Source organism: Barbatula barbatula (assembly GCF_947034865.1).
Source record: "Barbatula barbatula genome assembly, chromosome: 3".
In the NCBI taxonomy this organism is placed as follows: domain Eukaryota; kingdom Metazoa; phylum Chordata; class Actinopteri; order Cypriniformes; family Nemacheilidae; genus Barbatula; species Barbatula barbatula.
This window is the reverse complement of record NC_136764.1, coordinates 25125816-25148851: the sequence shown is the minus strand read 5'-3', so window position 1 is coordinate 25148851 and position 23036 is coordinate 25125816. Positions and strand designations below refer to the sequence as shown.

General features: G+C 40.6%; 2 protein-coding genes across 2 annotated transcripts in view; both read right to left on the bottom strand.

The window, feature by feature from the left end:
* The window catches only part of rasal2 (RAS protein activator like 2), a 55991-nt gene extending 48859 nt beyond the window's left edge, over positions 1–7132 (bottom strand). The window contains exon 1 of the mRNA XM_079453796.1: positions 6222–7132. Within this exon, the coding sequence (XP_079309922.1) occupies positions 6222–6336 (115 nt within the window). The 5' untranslated portion in view covers positions 6337–7132. The remainder of the gene's footprint in view (positions 1–6221) is intronic.
* A 634-nt stretch (positions 7133–7766) lies between these two features.
* ankrd45 (ankyrin repeat domain 45) lies at positions 7767–9145 on the bottom strand. The gene is made up of 5 exons (XM_079451724.1): positions 8880–9145; positions 8474–8641; positions 8306–8400; positions 8078–8216; positions 7767–7958 (listed from the first exon to the last, which is right to left on the bottom strand). The coding sequence occupies exons 1-5, from the start codon at positions 9109–9111 to the stop codon at positions 7927–7929; spliced, it is 666 nt and encodes a 221-aa protein (XP_079307850.1). The 5' UTR covers positions 9112–9145; the 3' UTR covers positions 7767–7926.
* Positions 9146–23036: the final 13891 nt, after the last annotated feature.

The window sequence follows — 23036 nt, the reverse complement described above, 5'->3', positions numbered from 1 at the left end:
ATGCTGCTCACAGTTAAAATCCAGTACTGCATTGTCTGTCTTGAGCCTAGTGCTGTATATCGGTAAATTGACCAGTTATCGGCTTCCAATGTAAAGAATGATCGGTCATCGTTATCGGCCGAAATTTACATCCTTCGGACGATGCATCCCTAGACCATTAATATGTTTTGCAATATTTCATTACTTTTATCCTTGTCAGGTGTCAGCAGCTTAATGCAAAACAAAAAGAAAAACATTTGCAAGAAAACTGTAGTATTATGTGTGGTACTGCATTTATGAAAATGCAATTATTAATATAATAATAATAATGAGTATTGTCTCAATCCATTTCATATCTGCACTGTACTTTAACAAAAACGTTGTTTTTTTAATTTTCTTTGAGTTGAAATATTGTTAGTAAATTTCACAATGAGGCAACTCCAATCAATCCCTGAAGAGCAGCTACACTCCAAACCTTCATCATGGGAGGAGCACACACTAGAGATCATACACATGATGGCAACCAGCCAATCAAACGCCTGCTCTGCGTCTTGTCAAGAATGATGTCATTCGATGTCATGTTATTCTCAAATATGTTAACCGAAGTGAAGCATTGTGTGTGACAGACATTGTATTTTATATGCATTCCGTGAACTGAGCAGAAGGCTGTGTCGAAATGTTAAAAGCGAGATGTTAAAATCCATTCTGGCACAATGTTTGTTTACACTGAGCCGTCCAAAATAAATGTGCTTGCTTTAAGTGCACCTACAGTAAAAACTTTTGCAAATGCGCCAGAACGGAGTAAAAGAACATGAAGGTGCAGCAGAGGGTTCTGGTTCCTCTCCGATCATATCAAATAACCCCGCCGTCACACGAGTCCCTGCCCGTAACACGAGAATGTGGAAGTCCGTGCTCAGCGCTGCTTTTACTCTCGGCTTTTATTCAGGCCTATTCGTTCAAAATGATGATGGTGAATCAGAGCAGACAGGTGAAACATTACCTTGTGCACTTTTACGACCATGAGGAAGTCTCTTTTAGTCTGAACCCATTTCATAACGGCTACCAAACACGAGCAGCCGTTGAATGTTAAACAATGACGGTTTATCTTCAAATCAGATCTCGATCTTCTCATGTTCCGAAGATCTCTCTCCCTCTCTTTCTCTCATTTACTACTTTAAATTAGCCAACCCTGAGTATCTGTTTCAATGGCAGGTGGACTTCCTATGCCAGACAAGATATACTTCTCTTAACTGCTTGACACAAGCAATCCCAGATGAGCCGAAGGCACCAATTATTGGTGCAGCATTCGGAATCCCCACCAATAATAAATCGCATCCATCAGGGGGCCGTGCTTAAACACGCGAGTTACATTAACCTGAGGCAAGAGAACATTTAATTACCAGAATCTGCTGCTCGGAGGATTCAGTCCGGCCTTGAGCAACTTCTAATGAATTATCAGTGAGCGCACAGCTACAGTGGATAATACAAATTGAACCGCATCATAATTGGATTGGCCCACTTGCGGGCAAAGACGACTCTCTGTCCAAGCACAGAAATTCAAAAGCACCAAACCCTCAATGCATCTCTAATGCCGATTAACAAGAGGGTGCCGTTTAGCCTCATGGGTTTTATCACAATCAAGAAACACTCCTATATCGGTCTTTAAAGAGCAGGCAGGAAGTGCATGCCAACGGTCTGCTGACATGCTCTAACCGATAGTGAAGAGAGTGCCATGAGGTATTACATGAGACTTGCTCCATAAGAATACATTTTTAGAAGATGAAAAAACAGCTGGGAGAACACGAGCCATGAAAGTGGGAGGGCGTTCAGGGATCAACGCCATTTATGAAGGGAAAAAGACTTTGCTTAGTTACATTTTATGAATAATGATTTTTTTTATAAAAAATATAGTTTCCCCCAAAATGTTTAATTATTTCACTGTTTACCTCGTGTCATTTCAAACATGCATGACCGGCTTTCTTCTGCAGAACACAAAAGAACATATTTTGAAGAATGTTGGTAAACAAACAACTTTGACCCCCCATTTACTTCCATTGTATGGACACAAAATATCTTCTGTTGTGCGTGTTCCACAGCAGAATGAGTCGTATACAGGTTTCAAATGACATGTGGGTGAATAAACAAACACATAATTTTTATTTTAGTGTGAAGTATCCATTTAATATAGACATTTTTTCATACATTGCACATTATTGGGCAATTGTACCATTTATTGGCTGATGCTGATCATTTAAAAAGTCAAAATATCGACCCAACAGCTACGACGATATATACTTCTACTACTAGTCTTTATAGAAAAATATTCCTGCCACTAACCGATCAGAATAGATGTTTTTTTTGGATGCAAGGGCATGGCCTGAAGTTAACTTCTGGTCTATGTTTGGTTATATGCCCGGCTAGTAATAACAATTTATTTTACATTTAATTTATGTTCTTAATAATTTAGGTGAATATTTTATTGTATACGAATTAAAACTACTTAATGATTATTTGCGGTGATCTACCGGAAGTTTGGGCCACATATTACATTTAGGCATTTGGCAGACGCTTTGGATAAAAGTGCCTTACATTGCATTATCCTATACATTTATACATAGGTATCTGTAATCCCCTGGAATCAAACCCACAACCTTGCGTTGTTAACGCAATGCTCTTACCACTGAGCTACAGGAAAGCTACATATCGTTTGTTTGTGTTGAATTCGCTAAAACCATCCAGAGAGCAATTAAAAAATATGTATCCAATGAATAAAAAACAGATACAGAGGTATAAGAAATTAATTTTTCGATAAAATCTGTTTATCTAAGACAATCAGAAACGAGTCTAAAAACAGGAAAGGAGGCTTCCTGTGTTTTCAGGTAACGCCTGGAATCCCAGGACATTGTCTTCTAGCCACACAGTCTCCATAAGTGAAAGGAAAGGGAGAACCGACATATACCTGACTGTCTCTCCAGAGAAACACCAGAGCAAAGCACTCCACTGACCCCTCAAGACATCCTCGCATTTTCCTTCTCATAAAAAGAGAGGTGACTGGCCCAGAACTATCGACGTGTTCTTCTGAAGCGTCTGCACAGACAAAGGCACCTTTGAACCGGCCTTGTGGGAAGAAGCGGAGCCGGCGGGTGCATCTGAGCAGAACATGTGAAACTCTTGTGACTACAGTGAACTCAATTCAGTGCACTTTCTAATCAGGGACAAGTCAGCATTCAGAGCAGTAGTTGACTCAACAGTAGTACCGGTGTACTGGATCCTCTTCACCGAGGCCACGTGTACACGATAAAAAACTAAAAAGTTTTTCCATTGCGTTTTTAAAAGTTTCATGCACACATGACAGCGTTATCAAAGTGGTCTGCATTTACACGGATCAAGGAAAAGGGGAATAAAAACACTTTAGTATGCACGCTAGGCCAGTGGATGGCGATGCTGCTGTGTAAAGAAACAGGACGTGGCACATACACATAATGAGTAAATAAATAGGCGCTGGAAGCCGCCATATTGTTTTCGCTATACTCGAACGACTGAGCTCGTAATACGCATGCGTGTGACATCATTGTTTTCAGAGAGTTCCGTCTTGCAGTTAACATGGAAACGAAAACGGCGGCATTTTCTAAAAGTTGTACTTTGCTACAGCCAGTCAATTCAACAAGAGGTGGTGTCTCACGATCTTTAATAGGCTTAGACACAAGACTAATGCACCTTTCAATGATCCACATTAAACAGGGTCTAATCCTTATCTGTATGATGCTTAACAGCCTGAAAATCAAGGAGTAATGGAGAGTCAAGTCAAGAACACATGAAGTCATTTAAACGATTAAATCTTTAACTTTGCGAATGAATTTTGCTCCGTTGACCCGCACATGTTGGCAGTCGGGGAAACTTGTCTCACTTGCTAAAACAAGCAAGTTGTAACCATTTTTTTTGTCAACCCCGCTGGCCAAAACTGGTCCAAGAATAGACAAGTTGCTACAGGAGTCATTATTCTTAACAGATACATAAAGGAAGTAAGCGGGCAAGGAGTCGGCCAGCATCCTTATTGAGTTATTTCAGCTCTGGAATGTAGGGATGAACGCACTGGTGCCGGTGCTCTGGAATTTTGGAATCCAGTCCATTGAGGTCATTCTCAGAACAGGCTGCTTACATCATAGTCCCGGCCCGGTCTGACAGCTACGACGAACGAGAGTGGATCACAGCGGGTGGGGGTGTAGCTAGCAACACGCACATCCTGAGCCGTCCGCAACCAACACAATCCCACTATTGACTCCTGCTCCTCCCCACCCTCCCTCAGCTTCCTCTGCAAGATTAAACACATCTAAGCAGCGACACCGTAAACATTCAAACACATTCACTTTCACCCACCGTGTCAAAACTTTAGACTCAAACTTTTCCATTTCACTTTTTCCAAGATCAACCTTTTTAGGCCCGAACAGATGTCAAATCTAGCAATGTACCAACCAACCCAAAGCCTCGTGTACTATCAGCAGCACTTTGTGATGCGCAAAACTAACAGGAAGTAGATTTATATCATTCCCACGCTTTGAACGAGTTAACCACAGCCAAACACAACTTATTAAAGAAATCTCTCAAACACACTGTCTAACCACAACGCTCAACTCTTGTAGACACAGTTCGCCCAAAACTGAAAATTCTGCCATCATTCTGTCATTTCAAACCAGTTGATTATCCAAAAAAGGATGTACCCATTGACTTCAATTGTATGGACACAAAACCAATGCAAGTCAATGGGTACCGATGTTGTTCGGGTACCAACATATGTGCGTAAATTACTACCAAATATTTGGATGAACATCGTTTACTTGGGAAACAAAAGGTCCTCGAATGAGCCTGTGGGAGGATCTAAAAGCAGAACAGACTATGACAGATCAGTCATGTTATTAGCTCCCCGGATATAAAACGCTATGAATACACAAGAACATCCAAGTAAAAACAAGTCATGCGGCAAAAATGAATTCCCCTAGACAGCTATGATTCATTAAAACCTCACCATGCTTCGCTCATACACAAGAGTGATGCTTATGATGATAAACATGTAACTGCACCGGTCATTTATTTATGAATAATATGCTTTATTCTGTGTGTGTTTTGAGGGGTCTGACTGTACTTCCTGACATACACACACAAGTCATTATGGTCTCATTACAACACAGTGACTTCTGGTGGTGAGTTAAACAAAAATCCCAAAGAAACATAACATTATGTCATAGGGTGTTGGACAGCACATGAACAGAGAATCCTTTGAGCATTACCACATCCTGTCTTCAATTTTTAATACGATATCAGAGACAGTGGGGTAATGCGGGCGTTCACTGGAGAACAGAGCTGGATGTTCCGTCTCTCACGTGAAGTCCCCGGTTTCAACTTACATCCTTAAGAAGACCGGCTGCCATGACAACAGCCCCTGACAACACGTCTATAGGGTCTATAGAGCCGTATAGTATCCCTCCACCTTTAGTTAAAACAAACCTATAGCAACACAGTCAGTATCTACAGCTTCTTGTTAAGAGCATAATGTAGATGTAAATACAAACAAAATTCTCCAAAAGCACGCACACTATGAACACCACCCGACACCATGACGCACAACTGCATTTACATCTCTGTCAACAATGTGATAAAACCTCTGCTTCTGTCTCGCATTACATCTAACCAACATTGATCAAACATATTATGTGACCATGGTTTCCAACACAGCCCTTCCCTTAACCACAACTCATAATACATTCATTTAAATCTTGCGTTTATCATAACAGTGTGTCTTTACAAACCACACACTCAAAGATATTTTATTATTGAGGTACTTTTATAGATCTTCCCTTGGTTTTCCATCACACTAATGATATTTTTATCCCCCAAATAAAATATCGGACAGAATGAAAAACATGATTTGCTCATGATATTTGACCATGATAGTGACAAATAGAGATAAAAACGTGGACACACAACATAAATAAGGCGATATTAGGGTGCTGGTGGTACAATAAAAAGACCCTTAAACTCAGCAACTGGCGCTTTGACATCTTGTTAAGATTTTGGGATTTGGAATAGGCTATAGAATCCCGTATCCATTGGGGTTATGGGTGTCTACTTGGGGTCACAAACAGGGGGGGAATAAACCATTTGGGTCAACGTTGTGCTATTTAAAAACAAACCAACTCGTATTAACACATATGAAGGAAAGGAGAGAGCCAGTGAATATGATTTACCGTACACCCGCATCCATCCCTGCTGTTGGCAGAACGAGTCCATCAAAATCCCATCGACCACCGGGTCCAGGGAGATCATGCCTCCCTGAACCGAGTCCACGTCGCCACCGGCCATCGAATCGGTCGCCGTGCCCGTTCCGCCTCCTCCGCGGTAATGTCCCGGTAAAGACGCCAGCCCGGCAGATTTACACGCCGTTTGTGACCCAAATGCGTGCGAAGCCGATCAGTGTTTCCCTCTTTCGGTGTTCTCGAGCTTAAAAATCATACATCTAAAAACAATCACGCGACGGTAACGTTCAACGTTACGACTTTCGCGTGCTTTGTTGCGCGGTGTGAATAAAAGGTTATGCGCGCGCGCTCCTAACGTATATTTACATTACATTTGCATTGAAGTCGAGCATTAGCCTGAATAAAGCCAAACAAAGCAAACGCCAGTGAAACGGGATTTCTCGTCTGTGCTTCGAGACGCCCGAAAAACTACAAGTTCTCGTCAGAGCCACAAAAAGTGCAAAGTTGAAATGAATGAATCGGCGGCTCGTGGAGTTATATCCGGATGGAGTGAAGTTATATCCCGTCTGTGTCCATGAGTCAACAGCAGTAAGAACTGAATGAATCCAGACGTTTAACACAACGGGAGTTTACTGCGTTGCCCTTGCGGCTGTCGGGGAGACGAAAATCACCCGAATAACAGCAAGTAACCGTTTACTGCCCCGCCGTCCACTTTTAGTGTGCGAGTCGTCGGTCGGGACTCCCCCTTCCTCCCTGTCCTGCGGTGAGGACAGACAGCCCTTTTCACACTTCAGAATCCACACCGCACCTCAATCACATCCCGATCCCGTTGAGCCCGTGCGCTGGGATTCAGGGAAAACTAGAAGATCGCCGACACGACCGATCACCCTTCACTCGCGTGCGCTTATTTGACCCTTCCGGTGCCACTTTGCTAAATGTGAGAGTGTAACGTGAACGTGAAGTGAGATTAAACATTCATTTAATAACAACGGCCATTTAAACGCTAAATAGACGCCATCAACCCTTTGAGACGTCAGTGAGCTTGGTAACTTTGTGTAATTGATGATTTGTGTTTACTATTACTGTTGTTTTTAAACGACTCAGTCTAATATAAAAGGAACATTACGTTATGTAGCGGGACAAAACCGCGCATGCAGCAATCCGCTGGCTCCATCTCGTGTTTATTATTAGCATTACAGGATTATGGCTGTTCATAAAAGTGCATCATTTATGAATTAATACTCTTTATAGACGGTTTCATCTGACGCGTACTCGACCCGAAGTTCACTTCCGGTTTGTGTTTTGGTTATTCATCTGCCTCGTGGCAGTAATATAACTTGTATATGAATTTCATTTCTATTATTATTGATTTATATTAATATTTCATTGTATATTAATTGTATTATAGGTCGAACAAATCAACGGCTATTGATTCTTTGAGGAGGTCCAGAAACATTGGCTTACGCTGATGTCGTTGAACCTGTCTATATTTATGTCATGTTAAAGTTTTATTATTTTATGACACGAGTCGTTCTTCAAGATTGATTTATTCAACACAAACACCCGGGTGTACAGTATTGGTAAAGCATGACTTAGGGTTTATAACATAGTTGTTGAATAACATCTCCACAAAAGCAGAAACCATAGAAACACAGAAAACATATAGTGCCATGAATGTGTGTTGGTAATCATAGCTCTAATGCTTTCTTGTCTTCGTTGGGGTTTCAGCTGTGGGGAAAAGAAAAAAAGGCATCAAAATATTTTTTACAGATATTTTTAAGTGAAATAAACAGCTTGTAAACTCATTCTCGACAGTCTTTTGGGTAGATCGTGTTATTCATACTCACACATCGTGTTTAGCCTGAGCAGAATAGGTTCAACTACACTTTCAAGGTGATTCTTCTGTTCAATGAACTCTTGAATTGTAGCATTTCTGGTGCTTTGAATCCAGTCCGATTTCGCCGAGCAGGTGTTTACACATATGTTCTAAATACACAAACACACATACAACGATTTATATTTGGTTAATATTTGGAGAATGACATGTTTATGTGTTAAATATGCAAAAAAATGACCTTGTCCGCCTTATTTAGCTTCCCTTGATCTTTTTCTAGATCAGCTATAGTTTCCTTGACTCTGTTGATTAATTCTTGCAAATCTAGTTTGGCCTCTGTGGAGAAGAATCACATGTGCATTGACGACAGGATAGATGTTCTAAAACTCTTGATGTTTCCATTTCTCACCAGCCCATGCAAGGTATTCTTCGCAGTCCACCTTGCGATAGCGACGAGCCGCATCGACTGCCTTCTCTCCGCGGAAGTTGCTAGCTTGTAAATCAGCGTTGAGCTCAACCAGAGTTTTCAATGTGTCCAGCTGACCCCACATGGCAGAAGAATGCAACGGTGAGTACCCTACCGATGGAGCATAATGAATAAAGAGAACTCTGCCATCACCCTTTAACCTTACCTAATGTCATTTTACAACATAGAACATTATTTGTATGTGTTTTTATTGAACAGTGGCAATTGAGAGAGGTCTAATACTGTAGCTTCACGTGCAAAGAAAATGCAAAGTTTTGATGGCAGTTAGAGGTTATATTCTTTACACACATAGACTTTACAGATTTAGGAAACAAAGTGAAGTCATTACCACGCACGGTGAGCTCATTGACGTCAGCGCCGTTCTTCACGAGCTCGCGCAGGATGCAGCTTCGTCCTAACATGCACGCGGTGAAGAGGGCGCTTCTGCCCACCTCATCCTTTCCCCACAAAGTGTTCCGCGGTGGTTCATGTTCACTCTTACTTTCCAACAGACTCTTTAGTCCTTCTACGTCATCTTCTAGTGCGCATGAAAATATCGTTTTCTGCACAACACCCTGCATCGCCTGCACGGAAGAGTGACGTTGCTTGCTTGTTGTCGATAGCAACCGTTGTCATGTCAAGTGCTGTTTATCTAGTAGCCATTAGATGTCAGTGTTGCTTATATTACGAGAAAGAAATTTCAAGAGTAATGGATTGGCCAAGCTAGAACAATTCATTGCTATCACTACATTCAATTATTGCTGTTTAGTCTATTGTGTTTAGAGCTCTTATATTTATATGTTATTATATAAATGGCTCGTTCTAAAATGAACGGCAGGGAAAAAATGCACCACAAATTGGTAAATCATCTGATAAATAATCATAAATAAATCAACTAGAAACAAATGATCATATGTGGAGTATCATATTTAGATCAATTCTACTTATATTTGTATAAAGAACCACATATGTTAGAGACCTATTTATACATAGAGACAAAAATAATAAGAGTCCCCAAGTGGTTTTGTCTTTTCAGTTAAAATAATACTTTTTGTCATACGTCGAATGAAAGTAATATTTTAAAAGCTGTTCATTTGTTGGCAGAAAGCCGTTCTTATTATAAAAATGTAATTTGGAAAATATTTCCGTGTGCTGAAGATGACTATATTGAAACATGTATCTAGTCCCTATATTCTAAATTAAGTCACCCACTGTAAAAGATAATGCTACATTGAGTGTCAGACATATTTTGAATGAACTGGGAAATAATCGAGAAAATAAGTGACATTCATGTGGCCTAGCTAAATTACATAAAGGTCACTTTGCAGGAAGGGAAAGTGCTCACTTGACATTGGAATTTTGTCAAGTGCTTTTTTATCACACAGTGCATTCGTATTTCCTACTCACAGCTTCCTCCAACTAATAACTTCCTCAAACTAGTAATGCTTATCATTAAAAAGTTAGTCATTTGACATGCGGCTGATGCTTTTTATTAAAAAGTGGTCAAATGACAGGGAATTTTGGGAGAGTGCTCTTTGCAACACATGATATGCTTGTATGATGATCCACTAAATATTTGTGTTACACGGCATATCACGAGACCGCTTTCATTGCATCACGTGAACAGGGGAATTCTGTAGCAGAAAACATCATTTACATTTTAAGTGACATCATGTCATGCCACGCTGAAGATTCAACGGTTTGTGGAGAGTCACGTTACAGAGAGAGTTTGTGTAACTCAGTCACAGAGATGTGTAAACAACATGAAATGAATACATATGTGTCAAGGGTTCTGACGGCTGTCATCGCTGTGTTTAAATGTCCACCCCTGACCTGCTCACGATGTCCTTCTCTGTCATTTACATCTATTTGTAGCATCTTGTGTGTCCCGTGCCCCCATGACTATTTCCAGTTACTATTTTAAGCCAAAGGAGGAAACGTTTTATGATGTTGGTCTGTAAGTATAGGAAAACTGGGAGCAGGCAAAACTGAAATGGTGTAAAAAGTGGAAGATTGTGGTTGTCATTAAACTCAAAGAGCGACATATAGAACTAATATTGTGTTTCACTTACATCGGTTTAAAGCCTCTATTGATATAGATGGAGTATAACAAGTACATTTTTAAAATATGCTGTATATATAAACATACATAAATATATTTATTGTTGGACCCTATTGTAGATACAGTATGTAGTAGTTGGCATAAAACGATGCTCATTTTACACTCCCAGTCCTCATTCATGATAATCCGCACACCTGCACATCTGACTGTTTTCGCCATTTATTTACGAACTGTCAACATATGTCCTCCGAGGCGTTAACACTTCTTTAGTTATGCTTCAGTTCTCTAAAACTGCAAAACAACATCTGTGCTTGTCCAATGAGAGCTAATATGCCTAGGGGCTGTCATAAACTTCAGAGATTCACTGATAGGTGTCAAACATTTGCATTGTGTCCGATGCAGGCCTTTGCATTTCATAGGCTGCATTTTCTTACGTCAGCCCTGTGCTTTCGTAACTATGTTTTAATCACACGTCTACATTGACCGGTCCCTCGGATAATCATTATGGATTGAGAATCGACGTGGTTTTGTAGGGCTTTTAAAGCCGCTTACATAAGGTTACTGGAGTATTAACACTGGGGTTAATTTTTGGCAATCCGTCCAAAAATGCCATTCAAGTTAAAGCCGTTGGAGTGAACTAGACCTTCGATCGAGGCTAAAAAAAAGCCACGGCGCGACATAAAACCTTCAATTGCTTGAACGTTATGAGGAGTCGACCTTCTGCCCCGTTTAATCTGCAATAATCTCTTTCTGACGTCACGTTAGCTGTCTGTGTCTCTCATTCTCTCAGTAATTGGGTTCAGGTGCGTGGTGGTCTCAATTCTCCAAACTGCAGTCACAGCTGAATCACACTTAATAACATAAAGTCAGATGACTGTGATGGTGGGAATGAGGAGGATTCTGAGTCTTGAGAATGATGTCCGCTCTTCTCTATACAGTCAGCTGGAGTTATCCCGCCTCCGGATTACATGATGTCTTCCCCAGATGCTACTGTGTAGTAGGAGATCCAAATGACTCCTGTAAGACTCTTAAAAACTGTTTTCTGTCCATGTGTTTGCTTTCCTGACTCATGAGGTTGGATTGACTCTCACAGTGACAGGTGAAAGATTCTCATGCCACACCTGTTTAAAGAATACAGGTCTAGCTGCTTCATTAGTTCTCACATCAAAGCCGATGAAGACATAGCACATGCAGGCAAACTATGATACTATGAGATAAAACAGCGATACGCCGTTTCTTATTTCCTTCTTAAGGCTAAAGATTAGAAATTATTTTCACGATTTTGTGGTTGATATTTGAAAGGTTAATATTACGGCCTTTTTGTGGTAGTGGAACAAAGTGAAAGTCAGGACTGTCTCACATTCAGAGCCAAAAGTACCAGGCAGCTCTTAAATGAAAGAAAAACAAATAAGCCAAGGGGAAGTTCAAGCTTAGAAACTCTTTAGACCTCACAATAGTAACAAACAATTCCCATTCATCCCACGAACCCTTGTGTTCCTCACAGTCAAACTGAAGGTTGTTGGTAACCCGTGACATCTGTTTTTTCATTAGACTGAACCAACACCCCCCTCATCCAGTTCAACAGTCTTTCCTGTCAGTAGAAACTAAACCTACCTGTCAAACAAGGCAGGAGTGTAACGCTATTGCATATGGGTTCATGAAAAATATCCAACCCTTCACATGTCTTCTCTTGTTGGAGTGTCATGTAACCCGTTTGACAGTTACGATCGCCACATAACTTGCGTTTTCGTCTCCTGCTCTAGTGATGTTTGGAATGACATTAAAGTGATATTTCCCCCAAAAAATGAAAATTCTGTCATCATTTACTCACCTTCGAGTTATTCCAAATGTGTAGACAATTCTTAGGTTTGATGAACGCAGAGAAAGCTATTTGGATGGATGCTTGTTACCAAACTGATCTCAACACCCATTGACTCCCATAGTAGGAAAGATTACTTAATCATTTTGTTTGTTCTGTCGAACACAAAGAAGAATGTAGGACAGCAAACTGTTCTGGGGTACTTTTGACTACCAATGTTTTTTGGTACTACTATGGCAGTCAATGGGTGTTGAGATCTGTTTGGTTATAAGCATTTTTCAAATTCATCAGAACAACTTGAAGGTAAGTAAATGATGACAGAATTTAAATTTTAGGGTGACTTATCCCTTTAACATGAGGGAATGCATTCCAGCAGCAGGTTTGACATTTCTATCATTTCTTAAATGCTTTTCACAGGTGTTTTGGATGAAACAATACAGGGGAAATACCAAAAATGTGACTTTGTGACTCTTCCTTCTGTGTAACACAAAAGAAGATATTTAGAAAAAAGTCCCCGGTTTTGTGTGTATATAATGGAAGTCAATGGGGGTCAGTGTTGTTTGCTTACCAAGGGTCTTCAAAATATCTTCTTTTGTATTCTGCAGAAGAAAGAATGTTCATTTTTGGGTAAACTATCCCTTTAACTAAAATAATCTAAGTTAAATCACGTGCAGCATTTAGTATAACTAAAGCACTTGGATTATTTTCAATGCCAGGAAATGATCTTTTTCTAACGGATCATTTGAGAATTTGATCTGTAATAACTCAACAACGAAGAATCATGCGCTGTGATGCTTTACAAAGGGGAAGGAAATTTGATGGGTTGCACTTTTGGATTTGTATCTTGTGTCTGATCACTCTGGTTTTGGTGATGCGATGTGCAACTCAACTTCATGTAGTTACATTTGTTATAATTGACCTCGTCTGTATCATCAGAATATATTCCCGTAACCAAACAGCAGGTACATCGGAATGCAGATACACTGGAAATCTGGAGTTTTAGGATTTCAGACAAAGAAAAGGCATGACATTAAATGTTCAAGATTCTTTTAAGGTCACTAAAGGTCATTTTAGATTACATTCAATAGCCTATGTGGCATTGACAACACAGAACATTCTCAAATAGTTCTCAAATGGGATAATTGTACAGTAGGTTTAACCTTTGGAGTCCTTACAAACTGAATACATCATACCAAATAGTAAGAAAACGGGTGTGCTAACTCTCGCAGATATATGTGAGAATATTTTATTTTATTTCAGTACTTCAATAACATGAAACCTATATAAAACATTCTGAACACATGCATGGACGTTAAACATGATTCTATGCTAAACAAAGCAAACACAAGCACACTTTTTAATAAACCCACTTTATTTTTGTCAAAATCTGGCACCAAGAAACCTTAAAATAAGACCAAATGTGGAACTCTTCACCATCTATGATATCTGGCTGCAACAAGTTCAAAACACGTGTCCCCGTTCGGTGGAAAAGAAAGTGGTCGGAAAAACATTTGTTCTATTTTCGAATGCCTTGAATGATGCTGATCTCACTTTGCTGTGTATATGTTAACCACAAAAGTCAACAGGAAGCTGACAAGCCAGAAAAAGGCTGCGCTACATAGAAACAATCCAACGCAAGGAAACAACAGTACACAAACCGTTTTGATCCAACAGGCAGTAAACAAACATTTTGTGTCATGTTCACAGGTGTGTATGTCAAGAAGTTTCCACAGGATGTGTCTATAAATGGGTTGTGTGTTCATATACTGGTCTGTTTATTGACGTGACATACATGACATATGTCAATGTGCTCTGTTGTTTCAGTGAACGCTGAAGTTTACAGTGGTGAGGTAAACCAGAGGCCTCATTGTGATCATTAGGCTTTTGTATGCATAGCCTTTTTGTTAAACAGCCTAAAGGTTCAAAGTGAAGGTACAGCCGGGGCCAAAGGTTTTCTCCCTGTTTAGGGTTACCCTAAAGGTTTTTAAACGGTTCTTTACAGCAATGCCATAAAAAGAATAGTTTTTGCTTCCACCAGGAGCATTCAGTCAATGTTCTTTAAAGAACTCTCTCTTTCTTACCTTTTTATAATCTCAAGATAATTTTTTTCTCCACAAAGAACCTTTTTTAAAACAGAAAGGTTCTTCAGATGTTAAAGCGACCATAACTCAGACAGTTTTTGTATATCATGTTAACCTTGAGTACTTACAGAATAGTATCGCACTTTAGTTTGACCACATTTATAAAAGACAGAAACTGCTGTACGGTTATTTCTGAAAACATGCCACGCGTGTGGGGTGAGGGGGCGGAACTAAAGCATGTGCGGACACATAGCAAAGATATCAGTTTCACTTACCGCGTGCGGTTCATGTCCAAAGTTTTTTAGCGCTGGGACCGCTGCTCTATCTATCAGTTTCGAACCATCTCCAAATCCAGCGTTATATGCAAAAAATATACGCAAACAGTCACTGGGGTGGTTTAAAAAGGTCCTAATATGTACCATTTAGGTACAGTTACTGTATTTGGTTCCAATATGTACCCATGATGTACTTATATGCACGCTTGAGGTGCAAATGCTTATTTTGGAATTTTGAAGTATTTGGAAAAAACACTTAAAGGGATTGTGGCGAGCAGGGCGGGACGAGAGAAGTGAGGGAAAGGTGCGAGGCCGGTGACGTGAGTGATAACGAGTGCACTGGTCTTGCATCTCTCACGGGGAAGCTCTGGAAGCATAAGAGAGGAGCGACAACAAGGAAGGGTGAAAGAGGACCAGGCCTGGACTATATGTTGTGTTTTAGTGTGTTCGTTTTAAAAGTCTGTTTTATGTTCGCCGGTTCCAGCCACCTTCCTTCCTTTTATTGAACCTTGTTACAGAGATACTTCACCTAAAAGTTTTTATTCTAATTCTACGTAGTTGTTCCAAAACTGAGTACATTTCTTTGTTCTGATGAACACAAAGGAAGATATTTGGAAGAATGCTAGCAATTTTCAGTTCTTGGACCCTCTTGACTACCATTGTATTCAACAGAACAAACAATGATGCAATAATTTTACAAAGGTTTTTGTCAAGCCTCTTTAAGTTCTTCTTACAACTGCACTTAACCCACACACCAATGCAACATGCATGCAAACGTTTTTAAAACACGGTTCAATCAAAGGAAGGAAGGAGGCGTCAACCGGCGAACGTAAAACCAACTTTTAATAATATAAACAAACAACAAAGGAGAGGAAAAAAAAGCCGGCAGCTCCATCACGGTCGACATAATAAACATAATAAAACATAAGGTAAAGTCCAGGCCTGGTCCTCCTTCCCTGTTGTCGCTCCTCTCTTATGCCTCCGGAGCTCCTCCGTGAGAGATGCGGGGGTACTGCACTCCCCTCCGGCAGCAGCGCCTGGAAACGGAAGCACAGGGAGCGACACAGGCAATAGAGGGAAGAGAGGTAAAAAAATCCTGCTCACTCAACCAGCCGAGAAGCTCTTCCTCGTGGTACTGTACGCTCGGTGGACGGCTCGATCCTCGTCCCTTGGCTCCTTCCCTGTTCCCTGCTCCTCCCCCTTCATGGCGGACAGCAGCAGCCTCTGGCAAGGATGGCATCTCAGATGGCAGCCACCCCACCTCGACCCAGGAGCACGGCAGTGAGCTCTCCTTACCATCCCAATACTCACTCCAGCACTTGAGGACTTCCCTCGTCCATGCTGCCCGAACTCCTCAGCACCGCGATCCCCCTCAGCAGTGAGGGCTCTCCGACAGTCTCTCCTTCCTCCCAGGTTTCGGCACTAATGTAGCAAGGTTCAATAAAAGGAAGGAAGGAGGTGGGAGCCGGCGAATGTACAACCACTTTTAATATAATAATAAACAAACAGAAAGTAAAACATAATGAAACTGGCCACACAAACATAATGATACAGAACATAATGATGTCTCCCTGTTTTCGCTCCAGAGCTCCTCCGTGAGAGATGCGGGGGTACCGCACTCCCCTCTGGCAGCAGCGCCTGGAAACGGAAGCACAGGGAGCGACACAGGCAATAGAGGGAAGAGAGGTAAAAAAATCCTGCTCACTCAACCAGCCGAGAAGCTCTTCCTCGTGGTACTGTACGCTCGGTGGACGGCTCGATCCTCGTCCCTTGGCTCCTTCCCTGTTCCCTGCTCCTCCCCCTTCATGGCGGACAGCAGCAGCCTCTGGCAAGGATGGCATCTCAGATGGCAGCCACCCCACCTCGACCCAGGAGCACGGCAGTGAGCTCTCCGTCCCATCCCAATACTCACTCCAGCACTTGAGGACTTCCCTCGTCCATGCTGCCCGAACTCCTCAGCACCGCGATCCCCCTCAGCAGTGAGGGCTCTCCGACAGTCTCTCCTTCCTCCCAGGTTTCGGCACTAATGTAGCAAGGTTCAATAAAAGGAAGGAAGGAGGTGGGAGCCGGCGAATGTACAACCACTTTTAATATAATAATAAACAAACAGAAAGTAAAACATAATGAAACTGGCCACACAAACATAATGATACAGAACATAATGATGTCTCCCTGTTTTCGCTCCAGAGCTCCTCCGTGAGAGATGCAAGACCGGTGCACGTGCAACTGAGGCTTGTTGTCACTTGCGTCACCGGCCTCGCACCTTTCCCTCACGGCTCTCGACCAGCCTTGCTCGCCACAGTTTTAATGCATCTTTAATGCATTATTTGAATGAAGAGCAAAAATGTCAGTTGTCTACAGTTGTACATCCCTTCTGACCACTGCTGCATGAGAATGCAATTATGGAGATGTTTATACATTACCAAAGTGTACCACCATGCATTCAAGCTATACATTTGATCAACCTTTATGTTTTTCCAATTTATCCACTACCCATGACATATGTGCTTCTAATCCAACAGAGCTACAGAAGCACACATATTTATGTTTTATTGGTGTTTTTTGCACCTTCACAGCTGCTACAAAGCAGACCGGACGACAAGCTGCTATCATGATGATGATACACAAGCAGTGTATTGTTGCTTTGGACAGACAGATCCCTGTTCTCATTGTCTGTAATTAAGCAGTGCCGCATTCCACCTGCAATGGGCACAGATTGATCACCCTGATGCCTCCTTGGGTCTGTTCCAATGCCCCACATCTCATACACATTGCTTCACTGAGCTCTGCCAGAAACTGAGGGAGATTAAGATTTAGAGGTCGGAGACGTACGCATTTTGCCATGCGTTTGTTCTGGCACATTCTGTGCAAGAAAGAAAGTTATGCAGTGTGAAAAACTGAACATCTGAAGTATTTATGCAAGTCTTTGACCAATACTGAAGTTGTTTACAACTGGAATCTGTTTCTGTCATGACACGTACGTATGTGCGATGTGGTTTTAGCACATTTTGGAAGTGTCAGGGTGACAAATAACAATTAAGACCCTAACAACAATTAACGTGCTCAGAAAATGTCTTGTTAAGCTGCCTTTGTGATGGTACACACACAATGAGAATGTAAAGTATTTACCTTATCCTTCATCCTTAATGGCTTAACAATAACATCTAGAAATGGTTGTTATAAAACATGCTTTTTTTCTTTTTGATGTTGTTTTCTTTTGTCAAGTAGCAGATGCATTTAACCAAGTTGACGCATGCACTTGAGATGCAGGGACTGTCCCCCTGAAGCAATAGACGCTTAAGTGCAGCGGTGATGGGTAGGAGGGGATCCCAGTAACCGGCTTATAGTTAAATCCTCGTCTGCCTTTGAAATGGTATTATTTACATTAACAGCCCACATGACTAATGATAAGATTGCAACTCATCTTATATAAATGTCTTGACGAGAAACGCTGAGACTAGAGATCCCGGTAGTTCTGTAGTTTATTTGGTCACCATTGCCTGGCAGCGAACCTGTATCATGTGCATGTTTCAGTCCAGATCCCATAACCCTTATGTAACCTGTACTGGACTGCCAGTAAGGCCTATTCCAGGTACCGTAGGCTAGTAATGTGTGACGGCTGCTCTCGCTGTGGGATTCTCTTCTGGCCTTGGCAGTGGATCCTATAATGCCTGTTGCTTCTGCTCATGTTTCCAGCTCCTTCCTCTGAGCAAAGTCTCTGTAGCGGGCTTGTTCGGCTTTCTCAACAGCTGATTCACCGACTGGATCCAAAACATAGGATGGCACGTCTGTTTCAATATTTGTGTAATGTCATGCGTGCCAATGCATTCCTGGCTCGTTGGATTTTGAAAGCATTTTCATGGACATTAAAGCTAGTAGCGGCTTTGAAAATCACACACTCCATTCAAAGCTCTCTCCAAAGTCACGGCTCATGTCATTACAATAGACGACACGTACATTACGTTTATACATTTGGCATCCCTTTTTTTTCATCCCCATGTTTACCCTGAGAAATCACATTATCATTTTCAAAAAAACAGTTTTTAAAGTTTGTGTTTCAGGCCCCAAAACACTATTGTCATATAAATGAACATACAACATGCATATAATGATATTGTAATGGAAACAGTCTATATTGTCTCATCTTCAAATTGCTCAAAATGTTGTCACTCGATTGTTAACTGGGACAAGGAAGAGGGAGCATATTTCACCAGTGTTGATCTCTCTCCACTGGCTCCCAGTTAAATATCGTATCCATTTTAAACCATTCTTGTTTGTTTATAAGGGTTTGCATGGACTGCATGGACCGTCATATACAGTATCTCTGATCTCTTTCTGATCCACTGTAATGCCTCCAGGGAACTTCGATCAACTAGGAATCTTCAGTTGACTGTTCCAAGGACACGCTTGAAATTGAAAGGAGATCGTGCCTTTTCAGTTATGGAACGATTTGCCACCTTGTATAAGAACCAACACGATTTCAAGTCTCTTCTTCTGTATTTATTTATTCAAGCGGTGGCGTAACTGTGGTGTACTATCTGTCGCTGTGTTCTATATTTACTTTTGTATTTTGTTACATGCTTACAATTTGTACAGCATTTTGGCCAACAGCTGTTGTTTTTAAATGTGCTCTTTAAGTAAAAATATGCAAACTGACTGACTGGAAATGAACCATTAGAACATCTGCGATGGTTTCTACTGGGTTTTCGTTGTTTTTATAAGCATGGGTTGAAAACAGGCCCTAACTGACTGATTTACAGACTGATCAGCAACTATACCACTGAGAACATGAAGAGCTGAGTAACAGTCTGGTGGTATATGAAAAGTTGGAGTCAAATGGAGCCATACCTCTTAAGCAATGTTTCATCATTAGGAAATATCTTGGTTCTTGAAATCATGCATAACACATGTATATTATAGCTTTTAATAATGAGCCAAATGGGGTAAGACTTTGTCAGTAAAGCAGAACGTGGAAACAATTGAGTGGCATCGATCGTCATCAACCTCATGATGCACTTCTCACATGCACATCATGTACTGTAAAGAGCTGTACACGATGTAATAATACCCTACGGCTCATGTGCCACATTCAGCCTGCTTTAAAAGTCACGCCTGAGATGCTAAACCATCCACTGCTGCCTGAACCGATCAACCTACAGCGAACAAAACACACAGCCCTTCAGATGGTTGTCACCAAGTCTGAACACTTAATTTGCTGCAGTCTCCTCAGGGTCAGAGTTTATTGAGTTGTGCTGGTAATAGTGATTTATAATGTTATTTGTACACTACCACCCCTGGTTGTTTTTGTCCTCATGTATAATGTCAATACAATGGTGAGGCTTGTTTACAATGTTTGTGGCTGGAGACTTTTGTTTTTCAGGATTATAGATGCAGGTGGGCTGGGCCCTGTGTTAGAGTAGATAGAGAACTGTTTTTGTGGTTATGCTAATCTGTGTCATTAAAGTAAAACAACACCCTGGATCAGGTGAAAAACACACTAGCCTTGGAGAGAACATCCCCAAAGTGTAGACTAGTTATTCACAAAAAGAACATATCACTGCTGTCCTTCTGAAACCTCTTATCTTGTTATATTGTGATAACCCCATAAATCATTAGTATTAGTCATCCAAACATTTAAAACAAAAAAAAGTGCTTGCCAACTTTGACAACACAGTATTTGAGCATTGAGCACTATTGAGCACTAAAAGGTTTTGTGTTGTTTTGTTGGAGTAAACATGTCAATAACTACATCTTACAGCCTGGGCTTATGGCTCAATTGTCTCACTGTGGCAAAGGTTTGAGTTTGGCTTACTTGTCCGGATGAAAGTAAAAAGAAAAGAAAAGTAATTCTGGCACCAGTTATAACAAACAAATAACTTAACATAAACAAAACCACATTATAAAAAAGTTAATTTTAGGTGAACATTTGATTCCAGGCTAAGATGTTCTGTAACAAGCTCCGGATCTCACAGAAAAGTGGAGAAAGATTTCCCTCCCATTAGGACTGCTCTAGTTTTCGTGTTTCTTATGTGTTTTTGTCCAGATGAAGCGGCATCCTTTTTAATAAACCTGAAAACCAGTGACCTGCGACCTTTGGACATTGGGGTCCAGGATTTCTTCCTCTATACTGATCACTTTGAAAATGCTGTTTTGTGTTTAAAATGAAGATATGAAACAATGACGTATTTGTTTAGCCCTGTGAAGATACAGTGAAGATAGCGGCCAGTGTTGGTTTGCCGCTATCCACGTTTGAGATGTATCTGGACATACAGCTTTTTCCACAGGGCCTTGAAAGGCAGTAGTTATGCTTTCTGGGTGGCTTGTTATCTGGGTGGCTGGCGACAAATATTGTAAACTTGTGCTTGTCCTGATTATGGATGCCCTATATTCTCGCTTTAAAGGTTTTTCCCCACAGTGTTTCAGTTTGGTAGATGTTCAAGTGTTTTTAATATATTCATTAATAATACGGTTTTCTCTATTTATCAATTCAGCAACATGCGTCTAGAAAATGTTGAGGGACAATCCCGTTACATATTCAGCTGTTAGTTTGTTCATCTTGATAAAGCCGCTGAACTGCAAACTGTTCACTTCTAGACTCAAATGTGTTTATTGTGGTATGCTTGTTATTTTTTACTTGCTCTACATAGAGGTACCTGGCTCGTGATTGGCGCTTACATAAACACGACGTAAATCTCTCGAGAAATGTAACAGTTCGGTCAGCACAAGCACAGCAACCACATGACGCAGTCTGAACGTGTTTTTACACATAAATACTTGATGCTCACACCTTGTTTGTGCTTATTCGCAACATCAGTCGCAACCACAAGATATTTCAGACAGTACTAAAGAAGCGGCAGGTGTGGTTTTAAAGCGGGGAGAGTAAAAATCTAAAACACGATATGTTGTTTTTGCTTGTCAGGCTTCAAACGATCAGAAAATCATATAGAATAGTTTGTAGTGACAATATGAGTGTTGTGCTATATGGTTAAAAAAATCCCTTACAAAATACCCCACTTTTTAAAAGCAATGTCACAGAATGAGACACATTTCCACGGTTCAGATGAAGCTTTTAAGCGCTGAGATAAAAAGGATCAGAAGTAATATTGAATGTCAACGTTCCAATGTAATCATAATAAAATGACGTAAAGGCACAGTAACATCATTATCCTAATCTGAGCAACTCAAACAGATTATTAGTTCTAGTCTGTGAAGTTACACGTCATACGGTCTTGAAAGAATATCATTCATCATCCTTAAAGAGTTTAGCTATCGTCTACACTGTGAAAACACTTGGAGTTTTACAGATTTTTCATGAATAATGTCCAAAAAAAATCTTTTTAAATTGTACCAGGAATTGTATTTTAGTTTTTTAAATATTTAAAATATATTTAAATAGTTTTTTAAATTCTAAATTGTACTGTTTTATTAACCAGATCTTTCACATGTTTTGGAAATACGGTCAAAACCGGTCAAAAAAGACTTTTTAATGTATATTTAATGTAATGAATTTTGTTTAATGTATATTTCTGACGACCCCATCTCCCGGGAAAATGTCCCCGTTTTTACAGTCTATTTTAAAAATACGGTAAAAAAACAGCAAACTACTAACAAACTAAAAAAACTTTTTACAGAATATTTCTGGCGCACCAGCTGCCAGAAAAAGCTTTTTTTACGGGATTTTTTTATGATGATGCATGTAAATCATTTTCATATGATCTTATAACTCACTGAACTGGCCTTTACTTCGTGGGAAAATATAATCTCCTAGCAAACATGATGGATAAACCCTCTTACGTGTAGAATGCACCTGTAATTTTAAAATACATATTTGAGATTCTCACATTTGTTTGTTGTAACAATAGAATCGTATAAGAGCCAAATGACTTTTACCACACCTTGCCAAAGTCTAAAGCTCACACACATAAAAGATTATTGATTATTACTCAAACAAAGCCATGCGGTGTAATGCAACACACTGACACCGCCAACAGACACTCCTTTTAAGTACAATAAAGATAAAGGCTCTTTTTACTATGTATCCCTATAAATGCACATTTAAGATAGACGAAGCCGGCGTGTGTAATGCGCTCGTATGCACGGTGCATGCGTGAACATGACAGGAACTCTGTGGCAATCGATTCCTCTTTGTTTCCAAGGTAACGGCAAGCTCCGTACCACCCACACACGCTAGACAATGATCCTAGAGCGGGGTTTCCTCTCACACCTTCCCTCAGCAGAGCCCGAGCTGATCCTGCCTGTGACTGCAGCC